Source organism: Coregonus clupeaformis, chromosome 13, assembly GCF_020615455.1.
Source record: "Coregonus clupeaformis isolate EN_2021a chromosome 13, ASM2061545v1, whole genome shotgun sequence".
Taxonomy (NCBI): domain Eukaryota; kingdom Metazoa; phylum Chordata; class Actinopteri; order Salmoniformes; family Salmonidae; genus Coregonus; species Coregonus clupeaformis.
In genome coordinates this window covers 14372506-14391441 of record NC_059204.1, presented here as the reverse complement: position 1 = coordinate 14391441, position 18936 = coordinate 14372506, and the positions used below count along the sequence as shown (strand labels likewise).

Sequence of the window (18936 nt, the reverse complement as noted above, 5' to 3'; positions counted from 1 at the left end):
TGGAAAGATGGATTGCTGCCCACTGTGATTTGATCCTCGTAGTAAAAGTAAAGAATGTGTGTTTCAGTCTGGAAAAACTAAAGGGATATGGCACCAGTGAACCCAATTGTTTATGGTTAGGTTCGGGTCAGGTTTAGAGTTATGGGTTGGCATACCAGTCACATCTCTTAAGTCACACCTGTTTTATTTACCCCAGCTTTTACCTCTGGAAGGACAATTGAAAATGTTGCAAGTAGTTCAATAGCCTTGGTTACGTCCCAAATGAAACCCTATTTCTTATTTAGTACACTACTAATGACCAGAGCCCTACGGGTCCTGGTCAAAATAGTGCACTATAAAGGGTATAGGATGTCATTTGAGAAACAGGCCTAGTCAACACCAAGTATGCTTAAAACTTTGAAGTGAAGTCATTGCAGATGGCCTCAGATTTCCCTCACATCTCTTTTGACATCATTTATAAGCTACGAAAACAGCCCACTGGCATACGCTCATTTCAGACACACAAGTTGCAGCTAGTATTACAAACTGTCAGAACCGAAAGCAATAAAAGTAGAGGAGAAAGTGACCCCTCCATTTCATTAGATACAAGCACCATTTCTTAATTTCTTTACCTTCAAGCTCAAATCAAATGTATTTGTCACATGCTTCGTAAACAACAGGTGTAGACTAACAGTGAAATGCTTACTTACGAGCCCTTTCCAACAATGCAGAGAGAAAGAAAATAGAGAAATAATAGAAAAGTAAAACACATAATAATAAATACACAATGAGTAACGATAACTTGGTTATATACACGGGGTACCAGTACAGAGTCGATGTGCAGGGGTACGAGGTAATTGAGGTAGATACTGTATGTACATATAACTAGGAATAAAGTGACATATAATAAATAGTAGCAGCAGCATATGTGATTAGTCAAAAAGTTAGTGCAAAAAGGGTCAATGCAGATAGTCCGAGTAGCTATTTGGTTAGCTATTTAACTATTTATCAGTCTTATGGCTTGGGGTAGAAGCAATTCAGGGTCCTGTTGGTTTCAAACTTGGTGAATCGGTACCGCTTGCCATTCCTCTGACACTGCCTGGTATAGAGGTTCTAGATGGCAGGGAGCTCGGCCCCAGTGATGTACTGGGCCGTACTCACAACCCTCTGTAGCACCTTGCGGCCGGATGCCAAGCAGTTGCCTTACCAAGTGGTGATGCAGCCAGTCAAGATGCCCTCAATGGGGCAGCTGTATAACTTTTTGAGGATCTGAGGGCCCATTCCAAATCTTTTCAGCCTCCTGCAGGGGAAGGGAGAGTTTGTTGTCCTGGTACAACACTGCCAGGTCTCTGACCTCCTCCCTTTAGTCTGTCTCATCATCGTCAGTGATCCGGCCTACCTCCGTTGTGTCGTCGGCAAACATAATGATGGTGTTGGAGTCGTGGCGGCAACGCAGTCATGGGTGAACAGGGGATACAGGAGGGGTCTAAGCACGCACCACTGAGGGGCCCTCGTGTTGAAGGTCAGTGTGGCGGATGTGTTGTTGCCTACCCTCACCACCTGGCGCGGCCCATTAGGATGTCCAGGATCCAGTTGCAGAGGTTCTTAGCTTAGGGATTAGCTTGGGGGGCACTATGGTGTTGAACGCTGAGCTTTAGTCAATGAATAGCATTCTCATATCGGTGTTTCTCTTGTCCAGGTGGGAAAGGGCAGTGTGGAGTGCAATAGAGATTGCATCATCTGTGGTTCTATTGGGGTGGTATGCGAATTGTAGTGGGTCCAGTGTGTCTGGGATGATGGTGTTTATGTGAGCCATGAGCAGTCTCTCAAAGCATTTCATGGCTACAGATATGAGTGCTACGGGATGATTGTCATTTAGACAGGATACCTTGGCGTTCTTGGGCACAGTGACTATGGTGGTCTGCTTGAAACATGTAGGTATTACAGACTGGGTCAGGGAGAGTTTGAAAATGTCACTAAAGACACTTGCCAGCTGGTCAGTGCATGCTCTGAGTAAGCGTCCTGGAAGTCCGCCTGGCCCTGCGGACTTGTGAATGTTAACCTGTTTAAAGGTTTTACTCACATTGGCTATGGAGAGCGTGATAACACAGTCGTCCAGAACAGCTGGTGCTCTCATGCATGGTTCAGTGTTGCTTGCCTCGAAGCAAGCATAGAAGGAATTTAGCTCCTCTAGTAGGCTTGTGTCACTAACATGCTCGCGGCTGGGTTTCCCTTTGGAATCTGTGATAGTTTGCAAGCCCTGCCACATCCAGCGAGCATCAGAGCCGGTGTAGTAGGATTCGATCATAATCCTGTATTGATGCTTTTTCTGTTTGATGGTTCGTCAGAGGGCGTAGCAGGATTTCTTATAACTGTTATTTTCCTGCAGGGATGGGCAGCATTCATTTCATTTTATTGACATGCATTTGAAATGCCGCATTTCAAATATTATTTATTATTTGCTTATCCTGTCAGTGATATTTAAAGGCTTGGTAAACAGCATGTTTGAAGACGACGTTTAGCTGTCACCGCCCACGCACGTCTCTCTCTCTGATGTTTCCCTCCCTGCCTACCGCCCAGTCTTCCACATCTCATCATTAGTCTGTTGGAAAGTGGTTGGAAAGTGTCTCTGGGCCCTCCTGCCGTGATGTTCTGATGGAACGCAGACAACAAACAAAGCAGGGAGGGCGGTAGGAAGGGAGGCTGTCTGCAAATGTCCCCCTACCTACACAGATGTTAACACAGTGGTATCTGTCTGGCTAGATGAGGACAGACCGGCAAACAGTTGTGCGGCGGCGGGCGCAAGTCACCGCTCACGCCTTTCAGCACAACAGAAAATTCTCTCCTCTCTCTGTCTCTCTCTATTTCACTCTCACTCTCTCTCCCTCTCTCCACCCCCCCTCTATTTCTCTCTCTCTCTCTCTCTCTCTCTCTCTTTCTCTCTCTCTCTTTCTCTCGCTCTCTCTCTTTCTCTCTCGCTATCTTTCTCTCTCTCTCTCCCCTCATTTCATTAACCTGTTTGGTTGTCGTCTCTCTCATCGCCGGAAAAAGCTGCCCCAATCACTCGCTCTCTGCACTCCTTTAACACGTCCCACTGTTTTTTGGTATACTCTCAGGCAATCTGAGCAGCATGCCGAGTGTCGAGTCTCTATCCTGACTGCAAGCCTCAGCCCCAGGTTCTTATTAATGCAGCACCACCACTCCGACTGAGAGAATGTCACTTTTGATGTCCCCCTACAGTTATTGGTGGGGGGTGGAGCCGACTAATGAAGTAAAAGTAAAATGCAACAGGGGGGGAAATTGCCTTGAGCTGAAAGTCTGTCTGCCAAACGTCCCTCCCTCCCTCGGACATCATGTTGCGCCACTGTGTTTGTTTGTTTGTTTGTTGATGTCATGGGCGTTGGACATTGCATTTTCATCACTTATTATGTCCATCATGCTTTTTTAAAGGATAGCGTTTTGGATTTGTTTGTTTTTTCTGTTTGAACTTGTGATGGGGCTTTTTATTGATATCAAGCCAACAGTATATCCGTAGGAGAGATTCATTGACACATTTGGACGTCGCAGCCCAAGCTCCAGTGGATTATGCACTAGCCAAGCGTTTTTCGAGAATGGTGAATTTACGTGATGATGTATTTACATGGCAATTACTTGTCCAATAGGGGCAATGCAAGTGCCTGTTAACATACTGTAGCCTCGCAATGAGGAAGGGCGTTATAGATAGGGTTGAGGAAGGGCTAAACCGTGAGTTACGGCTTTTTAACTATTCAGAATTAATACCTAAACTTAACTAATGTTTTATATAGACAGGCTTAGAGGCAAACAAATACACTATCACTGGTATGTATCAATAATGTCCCCATCACAATTGCCTTATTTCATTGCAGACCTAGGTCCAAATACTATTTGAAATAATTTCAAATACTTTCTGTGCTTGATTAAGCTGGCCTGACTTCATGGACCAATACAACAGTCCCAAAGCTCCAACCCTGCCTATCTGGCACTCTAGGTGGCCAAGCAAAAATGCTCAAAGTATTTGAAAGCTTTCAAATAGTATTTTAACCCAGGTCTGTTTCGTTGTGTGTTTTGTTTTCATGGTTTACTCATTAGTTTCCGTGTCTGTCATGTATTTGTTTTCTTCATCCAGATGCCCCCACCACTACCCCTAAACCCACTACAGCTACCACCACAATTCCCACCACCACCATCTCTCCCCCTGAAGCCACTGCAGGTACAGTATAACCTCCCACCACCTCCCTGTGTTTGTGTGTGCGCGTGCTGGTTGTGCATGCATTGTTTGTGTGCATATGTGATACCCTCATACCCACCACACCACAAACACCACCACTTCCAACATCCACACTGTGTGTGTGAGTGTGTGCGTATGTAAGCCTGTTCATTCTACAGTTACCATTATCACCACCCTCTACCCATGGTAATGTATGACCTGACAACCCCCTAGTGTGTGAGGAAAATATAAATATTTGCTGTCAGCTGGTCCTGATAATATTGAGACGTATTGTTATGCTTTTATTGTTGATCTCTGGAAGTTTGCGACCAAACCCTGGGCTGGTAGATACCATGCAATCTCTACCAACCCCCTCTGATTTAAAAAATAAAGCATGTCTTGGTCTGGTACATATTAATGTCAGAAGTCTAACCCTGAAAATTGACATAATTTAGAGAATATGAGCAAATATGACAAATGCAGACATAATGATGTTATCAGAAACGCATGCCTTGGGCACAGACAGACGCTCCTGGCTCGTCCCAACATTCCAAACAGGTGTCAGTCACGAACAGTCCAAGGCAAAACAGGCCTAATCAGTCAGGATTCTTTTTCCAAACAATTTCCATAAAATTGAGACTGAGATTTAAAAAATAATAGTGGACATATATAGCATCCACATTCACATCAAAGTGACAGGATCAGGGTATTTAACACCAGAATAGCCTAGACCCCCCTTCAAGCCAAAACAAGTCATTTTGACTCCAATATTCTAACAGTCTAATAAATACATTTCATATACAGTATGCTATCGTAGAAAAAAATGTTTTGGTTGTGTTTATGAAGATCTTGAGTAAAATTATTATTTCAAAGAACACAATAGCATTTTCATTCGTTAATGTTACTGTAGGCTATCTGTTGCCGTGTGCTCATGTGTGGAGCGCATGGAACAGTGGTTATTCTTGGACAAGGTTATATTTTGAAATAGAGCTCATCTCTTCAATTTTGATAGTATTTTAATTGTTTTGGAAATCTCTGAATCTGCGCTTTCTGATACTATATATAAATAAAAACGTCTTACCTGCATGTGATTCTGTAGGAAGATTTTAAAAAGTCACGTTTTGGAAATTACATGTCCTCTTAAAACTGCTTATAACACATTATGTTCGTGATATCGAAATTCTAACAGCATACGTGTGTTAAATATACTTATTTAGGAAAATTCAAGGACGGAAGGGGGCATGACTTTAAAAATGGCAGAGATATTTCCATTTTAAATTCATATTGAGTCAAATAGTGTTAAAACATAAAAACACTTCAAACTCAGATCTCAGCGATCAGACATACAAACGAACAGACTGTCTGCCATCTTGGATTATATTTTTGTGTTCCTACTGGAGGGGCCAGGCCCAGGTTCCCTCCTCCCACTGCAACGCTAGGCTGTCAATGGCACTCATCAGAGCTGCCAACTTGCGCCCATCACAATTCTCTCACTAAAATGTTTAGACTCTCTCTCTCTCTCTCTCTCTCTCTCTCTCTCTCTCTCTCTCTCTCTCTCTCTCTCTCTCTCTCTCTCTCTCTCTCTCTCTCTCTCTCTCTCTCTCTCTCTCTCTCTCTCTCTCTCTCTCGTTGCTCCCACAATCTTATCACGATCTGGGGCTGTATCCCATCCTGTCTGACTCCTTTGTGTTTCCTGAGGGGTGACAATGACGCCATATTTTCATACGCTCAAACAAAAGAGCTGGGACTGGGACAGGTGGACGACTCCCTTCTCTTCCATGCACATGAATGTACTGTAGACCCATAGACTCTTCTTTCCCCTAGTGAGGTGCGTCTCTCTGTGACCGGAAAAGTTCAGGTCCCCTGCCACTCCTCAAAATATACAGTGGGGAGAACAAGTATTTGATACACTGCCGAATGTGTAGGTTTTCCTACTTACAAAGCATGTAGAGGTCTGTAATTTTTATCATAGGTACACTTCAACTGTGAGAGACGGAATCTAAAATAAAAATCCACAAAATCACATTGTATGATTTTTAAGTAATTCATTTGCATTTTATTGCATGACATAAGTATTTGATCACCTACCAACCAGTAAGAATTCCGGCTCTCACAGACCTGTTAGTTTTTCTTTAAGAAGCCCTCCTGTTCTCCACTCATTACCTGTATTAACTGCACCTGTTTGAACTCGTTACCTGTATAAAATACACCTGTCCACACACTCAATCAAACAGATTCCAACCTCTCCACAATGGCCAAGACCAGAGAGCTGTGTAAGGACATCAGGGATAAAATTGTAGACCTGCACAAGGCTGGGATGGGCTACAGGACAATAGGCAAGCAGCTTGGTGAGAAGGCAACAACTGTTGGCCCAATTATTAGAAAATGGAAGAAGTTCAACATGACGGTCAATCACCCTCGGTCTGAGACTCCATGCAAGATCTCACCTCGTGGGGCATCAATGATCATGAGGAAGGTGAGGGATCAGCCCAGAACTACACGGGAGGACCTGGTCAATGACCGGAAGAGAGCTGGGACCACAGTCTCAAAGAAAACCATTAGTAACACACTACGCCGTCATGGATTAAAATCCTGCAGCGCACGCAAGGTCCCCCTGCTCAAGCCAGCGCATGTCCAGGCCCGTCTGAAGTTTGCCAATGACCATCTGGATGATCCAGAGGAGGAATGGGAGAAGGTCATGTGGTCTGATGAGACAAAAATAGAGCTTTTTGGTCTAAACTCCACTCGCCGTGTTTGGAGGAAGAAGAAGGATGAGTACAACCCCAAGAACACCATCCCAACCGTGAAGCATGGAGGTGGAAACATCATTCTTTGGGGATGCTTTTCTGCAAAGGGGACAGGACGTCTGCACCGTATTGAGGGGAGGATGGATGGGGCCATGTATCGCGAGATCTTGGCCAACAACCTCCTTCCCTCAGTAAGAGCATTGAAGATGGGTCGTGGCTGGGTCTTCCAGCATGACAACGACCCGGAACACACAGCCAGGGCAACTAAGGAGTGGCTCAGTAAGAAGCATCTCAAGGTCCTGGAGTGGCCTAGCCAGTCTCCAGACCTGAACCCAATAGACAATCTTTGGAGGGAGCTGAAAGTCCGTATTGCCCAGCGACAGCCCCAAAACCTGAAGGATCTGGAGAAGGTCTGTATGGAGGAGTGGGCCAAAATCCCTGCTGCAGTGTGTGCAAACCTGGTCAAGACCTACAGGAAATGTATGATCTCTGTAAATGCAAACAAAGGTTTCGGTACCAAATATGAAGTTCTGCTTTTCTGATGTATCAAATACTTACAGTGGGGGAAAAAAGTATTTAGTCAGCCACCAATTGCGCAAGTTCTCCCACTTAAAAAGATGAGAGAGGCCTGTAATTTTCATCATACGTACACGTCAACTATGACAGACAAAATGAGAAAAAATTTTCCAGAAAATCACATTGTAGGATTTTTAATGAATTTATTTGCAAATTTTGGTGGAAAATAAGTATTTGGTCAATAACAAAAGTTTCTCAATACTTTGTTATATACCCTTTGTTGGCAATGACACAGGTCAAACGTTTTCTGTAAGTCTTCACAAGGTTTTCACACACTGTTGCTGGTATTTTGGCCCATTCCTCCATGCAGATCTCCTCTAGAGCAGTGATGTTTTGGGGCTGTCGCTGGGCAACACAGACTTTCAACTCCCTCCAAAGATTTTCTATGGGGTTGAGATCTGGAGACTGGCTAGGCCACTCCAGGACCTTGAAATGCTTCTTACGAAGCCACTCCTTCGTTGCCCGGGCGGTGTGTTTGGGATCATTGTCATGCTGAAAGACCCAGCCACGTTTCATCTTCAATGCCCTTGCTGATGGAAGGAGGTTTTCACTCAAAATCTCACGATACATGGCCCCATTCATTCTTTCCTTTACACGGATCAGTCGTCCTGGTCCCTTTGCAGAAAAACAGCCCCAAAGCATGATGTTTCCACCCCCATGCTTCACAGTAGGTATGGTGTTCTTTGGATGCAACTCAGCATTCTTTGTCCTCCAAACACGACGAGTTGAGTTTTTACCAAAAAGTTCTATTTTGGTTTCATCTGACCATATGACATTCTCCCAATCCTCTTCTGGATCATCCAAATGCACTCTAGCAAACTTCAAACGGGCCTGGACATGTACTGGCTTAAGCAGGGGGACACGTCTGACACTGCAGGATTTGAGTCCCTGGCGGCGTAGTGTGTTACTGATGGTAGGCTTTGTTACTTTGGTCCCAGCTCTCTGCAGGTCATTCACTAGGACCCCCGTGTGGTTCAGGGATTTTTGCTCACCGTTCTTGTGATCATTTTGACCCCACAGGGTGAGATCTTGCGTGGAGCCCCAGATCGAGGGAGATTATCAGTGGTCTTGAATGTCTTCCATTTCCTAATAATTGCTCCCACAGTTGATTTCTTCAAACCAAGCTGCTTACGTATTACAGATTCAGTCTTCCCAGCTTGGTGCAGGTCTACAATTTTGTTTCTGGTGTCCTTTGACAGCTCTTTGGTCTTGGCCATAGTGGAGTTTGGAGTGTGACTGTTTGAGGTTGTGGACAGGTGTCTTTTATACTGATAACAAGTTCAAACAGGTGCCATTAATACAGGTAAGGAGTGGAGGACAGAGGAGCCTCTTAAAGAAGAAGTTACAGGTCTGTGAGAGCCAGAAATCTTGCTTGTTTGTAGGTGACCCAATACTTATTTTCCACCATAATTTGCAAATAAATTCATAAAAAATCCTACAATGTGATTTTCTGTATATTTTTTTCTCAATTTGTCTGTCATAGTTGACGTGTACCTATGATGAAAATTACAGGCCTCTCTCATCTTTTTAAGTGGGAGAACTGACTAAAATATTTTTCCCCCCCTTGTATGTCATGCAATAAAATGCAAATTAATTACTTAAAAATCATACAATGTGATTTTCTGGACTTTTGTTTTAGATTCCGGCTCTCACAGTTGAAGTGTACCTATGATAAAAATTACAGACCTCTACATGCTTTGTAAGTAGGAAAACCTGCAAAATCGGCAGTGTATAAAATACTTGTTCTCCCCACTGTATATGCAAAAGCGATATGCGAAAAGTTAACTGTCCCCCTGCGCCATCGCGAGAATGCATTCACGATGAACTCGGCAGTCAGCGGTAAAGTGATATGATAAAGTTCATATCCGTGCTCGGCTAAACTTTTGTTAGCCTTTGGAGCCGGCGTTGTAAATGCTGAGCACTGATGTTACGGTTGTATGGAATCACTCGTTCGATCCTATTTCCTGTTATGGCTATTATACAGAACGCAGGTACAGTGATACATTTAGCTCTGATCTCTCCCCTGCCTTTCTTTCCATGTTGTACCTGATGCAATGAACAGGCAATAGATTTTGTTTTTCCGTTACAACTCCTGCTACCTTAGCTCACCAGTTACTGCAGATTCAATGTTTCTCCTTACTACTGCTTAGGCTTACTTTTATGCCCTCCAAACAAAACAGACTTGTATTGGTTTTTGTCTAGGAGAAACACTGACAAGATACCAATGAGTCCTCTAGTTCTGGGACCACATGTACTGACCGTCTCAGAGTAAGAGTGCTGATCTAGGATTAGTTTAGCTTTTGAGATAAAAATGAATAAGACTACATGGACAGGGGGACCTGATCCTAGATCAGCGATTCTACTCGGAGACGCTTTTTGACAATGAGCCCTGGTATTTGCAGGCTGCCAGTTGATCTATAATTGATGTTGAAACTATCTGTTAAATGAGTAATGGACATGGATGTGGCCTGTCACTATCGCCAACTGTATTTCCTTTCTCAGTCCAATCGCTAATATGAGCATGACAACACGATGATGTCACAAATCATTAGTCAACTCTATTATCAGGTCAATACCACATCTCGGTTGCCATACTATTGTGGACTAACTATAATCATTTGATTGTATTAGATTTTCAACTTACTGCCACATAAAGCCATTTGCAATGGTTAGTAAATTCACGATTCTCTCTCTTTGTTCATAATGACTCTCATTGTCAGAAACAGTTGCTGAAGGCCATTTTTGGCATTGCAATTTCAAATCTCCTGATTGTGCATAAACAAAACAACACTTTACAGCTGGCGTTTGAGCAGAGCAGCCTTGATCTAGAAATCCAATCAAAATCTCTGACAGACCTTTCTCAGCAGAAAGACCGGGAAAACACAGGCATTGTGCTTGATTATGCCATCTGATTGGATTATTTAATTTACCTTTATTTAAGTAGGCAAGTCAATTAAGAACAAATTCGTATTTACAATGACGGCCTACACCGGCCAAACCCGGACGACGCTGGGCCAATTGTGCGCCGCCCTATGGGACTCCCAATCACGGCCGGTTGTGATACAGCCTGGAATCTAACCAGGGGGTCTGTAGTGACGCCTCAAGCACTGAGATGCAGTGCCTTAGACCACTGCGCCACTCGGGAGCCCATTAAGTGATTAAGTGAAAGACCAAAGACCTAATGACGAAGCTGATTAGTTACACCTTCTACTCACACCAAACAAGTGGGTGTGTCTAAGTAGGCTGTTACCTGCTTTGTCAGACTCATGTAATCTAGTATCACAATAAAATAATATAAGAGGTACTTTCTTGTCCATTAACTTATAGAGAACATAAATGTGTCTTTATGCTCACAACCCAACCTTTTTCTTTGGTAGCCTAATTGAAGCACGCCTCTCACTCACCATTCAAGTGCAGGCAACAGGCTATCAGCGCGTCACCCACCACTTTATAATGTGAGCTGGATACAGTATGCATTTTGGAAAACATAAGCCTACTTAATTGTTTGAAACCTGAATTTTTTACTTCATATTGTGATGCTATCTCTTTCATTGTTACCCAACGCTTAGGCTTAGGAAGGCCACCAAAAATTCTGAAATTTCCATCCCCAACTACAACATTTTCCGTCTAGATAGAACTGCCAAAGGGGGTGGAGTTGCAATCTACTGTAGAGATAGCCTGCAGAGCTCTATCATACTATCCAGGTCTGTGCCCAAACAGTTTGAGCTTCTACTTCTAAAAATCCACCTTTCCAGAAATAAGTCTCTCACTGTTGCCGCTTGCTACAGACCCCCCTCAGCCCCCAGCTGTGCCCTGGACACCATATGTGAATTGATTGCCCCCCATTTATCTTCAGAGTTCGTACTGCTTGGTGACCTAAATTGGGATATGCTTAACACCCCGGCCATCCTACAATCCAAACTAGATGCCCTCAATCTCACACAAATTATCAACGAACCTACCAGGTACAACCCTAAATCCATAAACATGGGTACCCTCATAGATATCATCCTGACTAACTTACCCTCTAAATACACCTCCGCTGTCTTCAACCAGGATCTCAGCGATCACTGCCTTATTGCCTGCGTCAATAACGGGTCCGCGGTCAAACGACCACCCCTCATCACTGTCAAACGCTCCCTAAAACACTTTAGCGAGCAGGCCTTCCTAATTGACCTGGCCCAGGTATCCTGGATGGATATAAATGTTTTAAATTTTTAGTCATTTAGCAGACACTCTTATCCAGAGCGACTTACAGGAGCAATTAGGGTTAAGTGCCTTGCTCAAGGGCACATCGACAGATTTTTCACCTAGTCGGCTCTGGGATTAGAACCAGCGACCTTTCGGTTACTGGCACAACGCTCTTACCCACTAAGCTACCTGCCGCCCTATATAGATCTCATTCCGTCAGTAGAGGATGCCTGGTTGTTCTTTAAAAGTAATTTCCTCTCAATCTTAAATAAACATGCCCCATTCAAAAAATACAGAACTAAGAACAGATATAGCCCCTGGTTCTCCTCAGACTTGACTGCCCTTGACCAGCACAAAAACATCCTGTGGCGTACTGCATTAGCATCAAATAGCCCCCGCGATATGCAACTTTTCAGGAAAGTTAGGAACCAATATACACAAGCAGTTAGGAAAGCAAAGGCTAACTTTTTCAAACAGAAATTTGCATCCTGTAGCACTAACTCCAAAAAGTTTTGGGACACTGTAAAGTCCATGGAGAATACTAGCACCTCCTCTCAGCTGCCCACTGCACTGAGGCTAGAAAAAACTATCACCGCCGATAAATCTACAATAATTGAGAATTTCAACAAGCATTTTACTACGGCTGGCCATGCTTTCCACCTGGATATCACTACCCCGGCCACCAGCTCTGCACCCTCCGCTGCAACTTGCCCATGCCCCCCCCGCTTCTCCTTCACAGAAATTCAGACAGCTGATGTTCTGAAAGAGCTGCAAAATCTGGACCCCTACAAATCATCTGGGCTAGACAATCTGGACCCTTTCTTTCTAAAACTAGCCGCCGAAATTGTCGCAACCCCTATTACTAGCCTGTTCAACCTCTCTTTCGTAACGTCTGAGATCCCCAGAGATTGGAAAGCTGCCGCGGTCATCCCCCTCTTCAAAGGGGGTGACACTCTAGATCCAAACTGTTACAGACCTATATCCATCCTGCCCTGCCTTCGAAAGTTTTTGAAGCCAAGTTAACAAACAGATCACCGACCATTTCGAATCCCACCGTACCTTCTCCGCTATGCAATCCGGTTTCCGAGCTGGTCATGGGTGCACCTCAGCCACGCTCAAGGTCCTAAACGATATTATAACCGCGATCGATAATAGACAGTACTGTGCAGCCGTCTTCATCGACCTGGCCAAGGCTTTCGACTCTGTCAACCACCGCATTCTTATTGGCAGACTAAATAGCCTTGGTTTCTCAAATGACTGCCTCGCCTGGTTCACCAACTACTTCTCAGATAGAGTTCAATGTGTCAAATCGGAGGGCCTGTTGTCTGGACCTATGGCAGTCTCTATGGGGGTGCCACAGGGTTCAATTCTTGGGCCGACTCTTTTCTCTGTGTATATCAATGATGTCGCTCTTGCTGCTGGTGACTCTCAGATCCACCTCTACGCAGACGACACCATTTTGTATACATCTGGCCCTTCATTGGACACTGTGTTAACAAACCTCCAAACGAGCTTCAATGCCATACAACACTCCTTCAGTAGCCTCCAACTGCTCTTAAACACTAGTAAAACTAAATGCATGCTCTTCAATCGAACGCTGCTGGCACCCGCCCACCCGACTAGAATCACTACTCTCGACAGGTCTGACCTAGAGTATGTGGACAACTACAAATACCTAGGTGTCTGGTTAGACTGTAAACTCTCCTTCCAGACTCACATTAAGCATATCCAATCCAAAGTTAAATCTAGAATCTGCTTCCTATTTCGCAACAAAGCCTCCTTCACTCATGCTGCCAAACATGCCCTCGTAAAACTGACAATCCTACCGATCCTTGACTTCGGCGATGTCATTTACAAAATAGCCTCCAACACTCTACTCAGCAAATTGGATGTAGTCTATCACAGTGCCATCCGTTTTGTCACCAAAGCCCCATATACTACGCACCACTGTGACCTGTACGCTCTTGTTGGCTGGTCCTCACTACATATTCGTCGCCAAACCCACTGGCTCCAGGCCATATATAAATCACTGCTAGGCAAATCCCTGCCTTATCTTAGCTCATTGGTCACCATAGCAACACCCACCCGTAGTATGCGCTCCAGCAGGTATATCTCACTGTTCATCCCCAAAGCCAACACCTCCTTTGGCCGCCATTCCTTCCAGTTCTCTGCTGCCAATGACTGGAACGAATTGCAAAAATCTCTGAAGCTGGAGACTCTTATCTCCCTCACTAACTTTAAGCATCAGTTGTCAGAGCAGCTTACCGATCATTGCACCTGTACACAGCCCATCTAAAATTAGCCCACCCAACTACCTCATCCCCATATTGTTATTTATTTTGCTCATTTGCACCCCAGTATCTCTATTTGCACATCATCTCTTGCACATCTATTACTAATTGTAATTATTTTGCACTATAGCCTATTTATTGCCTTACCTCCATAACTTGCTACATTTGCACACACTGTATATATATTTTCTGTTGTATTTTTGACTTTATGTTTTGTTTTACCCCATATGTAACTCTGTGTTGTTGTTTTTATCGCACTGCTTTGCTTTATCTTGGCCAGGTCGCAGTTGTAAATGAGAACTTGTTCTCAACTGGCTTACCTGGTTAAATAAAGGTGAAATAAAAAATAAAAAAAATGTCTTACCTTGCTTCAAAGTAGCATATAGGCAAATCCGACCATGGAAACGTGGAGGCAATTATTTTATAAAGACTTCATAAGCGGCACGTGAATTTCAAGTTTGGGGAAGCTTACAATTTATCCAACCAGTTCTACCGATCAAAATATCAAATCAAATCAAATGTATTGGTCACATACACATGGTTAGCAGATGTTATTGCGAGTGTAGCGAAATGTTTGTGCTTCTGGTTCCAACAGTGCAGCAATATCTAGCAAGTAATATAAAAAAAATCAACAAAAAATACCTAATACACATAAAATCTAAGTAAAACAATGGAATAAGAATATATAAATATATGGATGAGCAATGTCATTGTCAGAGTGGCATAGGCTAAGATGCAATAGATAGTATAGAATACAGTATATACATATGAGATGGGTAATGCAAGATATGTAAACATTATTAAGATAGTATTGAATACAGTATATACATATGAGATGGGTAATGCAAGATATGTAAACTTTATTAAAGTGGCATTATTAAAGTGACTAGTGTTCAATTTATTAAAGTGGCCAGTGATTTTAAAGTCTGTATGTAGGCAGCAGCCTCTCTGTGCTATTGATGGCTATTTAACAGTCTGATGGCCTTGAGATAGAAGCTGTTTTTCAGTCTCTCGGTCCCAGCTTTGATGCACCTGTACTGACCTCGCCTTCTGGATGATAGCGGGGTGAACAGGCAGTGGCTCGGGTGGTTGTTGTCCTTGATGATCTTTTTGGCCTTCCTGTGACATCAGGTGCTGTAGGTGTCCTGGATGGCAGGTAGTTTGCCCCCGGTGATGCGTTGTGCAGACCGCACCACCCTCTGGAGAGCCCTGAGGTTGTGGGCGGTGCAGTTGCCGTACCAGGCGGTGATACAGCCCGACAGGATGCTCTCAATTGTGCATCTGTAAAAGTTTGTGAGGGTTTTAGATGCTAAGACGAATTTCTTCAGCCTCCTGAGGTTGCATTGTTGCGTCTTCTTCACCACACTGTCTGTGTGGGTGGACCATTTCAGTTTGTCAGTGATGTGTACGCCAAGGAACTTGAAGCTTTCCACCTTCTCCACTGCTGTCCTGTCGATGTGGATAGGGGGGTACTCCCTCTGCTGTTTTCTGAAGTCCACGATTATTTTCCTGACACCACACTCTGAGAGCCTTCACCTCCTCCCTGTAGGCTGTCTCGTCGTTGTTGGTAAACAAGCCTACTACTGTTGTGTCGTCTGCAAACTTGATGATTGAGTTGGAGGCGTGCATGGCTACGCAGTCATGGGTACAGGAGGGGGCTGAGCACACACCCTTGTGGGGCCCCTGTGTTGAAGATCAGCGAAGTGGAGATGTTGTATCCTACCTTTACCACCTGGGGCGGCCCGTCAGGAAGTCCATGACCCAATTGCACAGGGCTGGGTTGAGACGCAGGGCCTCAAGCTTAATGATGAGCTTGGAGGGTACTATGGTGTTGAATGCTGAGCTATAGTCAATGAACAGCATTCTTACATAGGTATTCCTCTTGTCCAGATGGGATCTGCGTGCCAGTTATGATTTTCATATGCAAATTTTCATGGAACAGTTTCATTTAAATAATAACGTTTTCGTTTCTCAAAATCAACAAAGTCACATGGTTAATCATACAAATCTGAATTAAAATGGTAAACATTTCAGTTAAAATTAAATTCATGCGAGGGCACCAGCCTCTGCCATATGGACACATTGATGCACCGTGATCCATTGGCGGCTAAAGAAATGAGCACATGTATCTTAAGTTAATTAATGTAATGTATCTTGAGTATAATTTAAAATGTAGAGACAAAAAGAAGGGGAGGGGTGTGTGGCAAAGATATAGGACAGGTCTCTCCAGAATGGCTCAGCTGTCTCCTGACAATTCTTGAGCATGCATTGTTTCATTGTGTGAATTGTTTGCCCTTTGATTGTTTATTTTTGATACATTCCCCATTACATATGTCACCAGTAGTAAACATATATAATGGGGAATTGATAAAAAATAGTAGTTCAAGACATATAGAAAGGGAGGCAGACAGGCTGAGTAGAGAGATGAATGCAATTGAAAGAACCTGAATTTATCATATTTTCTACGTTTTTTATTTGTCTGCTTTATATATAGAGTTTTCCTGCGAATGGCATTTTGGCAAGTATTTGAATTACCATAATCTAAATGTGATTTCTGTCATTCTGAGCACCGTGGATGGACGCCCTAATGGATTATGCTCCCAAAAAATGTTTATTAAATGGCCGGTGAATTAAAATCTTCCTGGTCCCGTTGTCCGGCGCCACATTTTGCTAACGGAAACCCTGACACACACATACCCCAATGAGCTGGAAGCAATGGGTCAGCCGCAGTGCAGCGTTCCTGCACGATTATAGACGTTAATGCACTAAACACTTTACTTGGGCTCCCGAATGGCGCAGTGGTCTAAGGCACTGCATCTCAGTGCTTGAGGCGTCACTACAGACCCCCTGGTTCGATTCCAGGCTGTATCACAACCGGCCGTGATTGGGAGTCCCATAGGGCGGCACACAATTGGCCCAGCGTCATCCGGGTTTGGCCGGTGTAGGCCGTCATTATAAATAAGAATTTGTTCTTAACTGACTTGCCTAGTTAAATAAAGGTAAAATAAAAATAAAAATGCAGGAACGCAGTGACATCATCAAAAGCACACATACTGCACTGTAAATAATGATAATGTCATATTGTTCCTATGTTGTTGCACTTAATAAAGTGGACCTCAACATGGCAGACTCGTCATTATTAGAAGGATAAACCCATTTACGGGTTTCTTTCCCAGGCCCTCTTTTTGCTTTTAACTCTCGAGGGTCTTCCATTATTCCTGTGTATTTAGATGTGAGAGAAAAGTCTCTTATGGCCATAATGCGCTCTGCCGGCTGATTACATTTCTCCACCAGCGCAGATGCATATAGATCAGAGGCAGTAGCGGCAAGCAAATCTATCAGAGCCCCCGCGGGGTAGACGCCACTTAGAAATGTAATACATTTTTGATAAACTGGCTATAAGGAGACTGGAATGGGGGTATACTGTACTTTTATAAAAATCTATTAAAGCCCCAACGCAAGACTTAGGTGCTCAGCGGCTTCAGGAGGTGACATTTAGAGATGACTAAATTGCCATTTACACAGCAAATAAATGGCTATATGGAAGAACCTTGCTCACTACCATCCGCACGAGGGACAGATTTCATTAATATATTTTTTTGCCCTCTAAACACAGCTCTGAAATGTATGTTTATTGATATTTTGTCATTGTTTTTTTTTGTTTTTTTAACAAAGCTTTTACACATTTGATTAAAGGCCAATGCTAGCTCTCGTTATCTCTGTACGTCTCCATTTTTACCCTCTCCAATCTACTTTATCCCTCCCTTTATCTCGCTCTCTTTTTTTCCGAAGCATTCTTTTTAGTCCTATTCCCAAAGTATTCCCAAAGCATTCTTCCTACCAAATCTTTCTTTCAGCTTCCTTTATTCTTTCCCTCCCTCTTTGTATTGTTTCCCTCCATTTCTTCTGTTCCCTTATTCGTTCCCTCCATCTCCTTCTCTATCTTTATGTCAGTCAGAAAGGCAAAGAAAGAGCTTTTCCTCTTGACACGCAGCGTTTTGTGCTGGCCCTGTCCTAAGGGCAGGCCGTTGTCCTTTTGGTAGTCAGGGGCAACAGTAGTTATTGTCATCTCTAATGTCATCTCTAATGCGGACCCACTCCTGTTTGGTGAAGTCCACAGATACCATGTCATCTCTCTCTCTCTGGCTCCCTCTCTCTCTCCTACTCTCCCCTCTCTTTCTCCATCCCTTGATCTCCTTCCCTCCATCTCTCTACCTTCCACCTTCCCTCCCCTTACTCCCTCGCTTCCTTTCTCTCTCAGCTTAAATACAGTATATGACTAATGATGTACCAAAACGAGACGTCAGAGAATTACACTCAGCCCAACCCAGCAACGTAAATATACACTCGTAAAGCAGCGTTTGGGTGACAGAAAAAGCCATTAATAAAATGTACCCCCGCTAATAAAACTAAAGTGAATTAGGAGACTGAGCCGCCACCGCCTGTTAATTGATGAAAAGCTATAAACGGAGACGGCAACCAATTCATTTCACCCCCCTCCAAACACGAAAACATAAAAACTACAACAAAAAAAAACGCTTTCGTCAGAGCTTAAATTGCATAAACACCATCTGGTAAACTGATTTTGTGATTGAACAAATGAATTGCCCTTGCCTGCACAAGCACTTGCAAGATAGAGTTGTCCATTTCTCTTGATTCTTTCCAGCAGCATAAAGCAGGGACAGAGAGGGATGGCTCGCCGGCAGAGGATGGGCTAATTCACTAAAGGTCAATTGCATTACCATGGGGGAAAACAACAACTGCAGTTGTGTGATACACCGCTCAGAGAGAGCATCCCGCTGAATTTATTAGGCTTAGCATCATGCAAACACTGAAATGCACCCAATACGTCTTCTTTATTTAGAGGTATATTGTTATTGGAGGCCATGATTGCGCTCCATGATGGCTCCAAGGAGATGGGACT

At 43.7% G+C, this 18936-nt stretch overlaps 1 protein-coding gene across 5 annotated transcripts in view; it reads left to right on the top strand.

The window, feature by feature from the left end:
* Positions 1–18936, top strand: part of LOC121579328 (cell adhesion molecule 1) — a 467092-nt gene that overhangs the window by 405542 nt on the left and 42614 nt on the right. For 3 of the 5 annotated variants that reach the window (XM_041893817.2, XM_041893818.2, XM_041893816.2), the window contains one exon: positions 4127–4210. The exons of the other annotated variants lie outside the window; for them this stretch is intronic. In XM_041893817.2, the coding sequence (XP_041749751.1) occupies positions 4127–4210 (84 nt within the window). The remainder of the gene's footprint in view (positions 1–4126; positions 4211–18936) is intronic. 5 annotated transcript variants of the gene reach the window in all.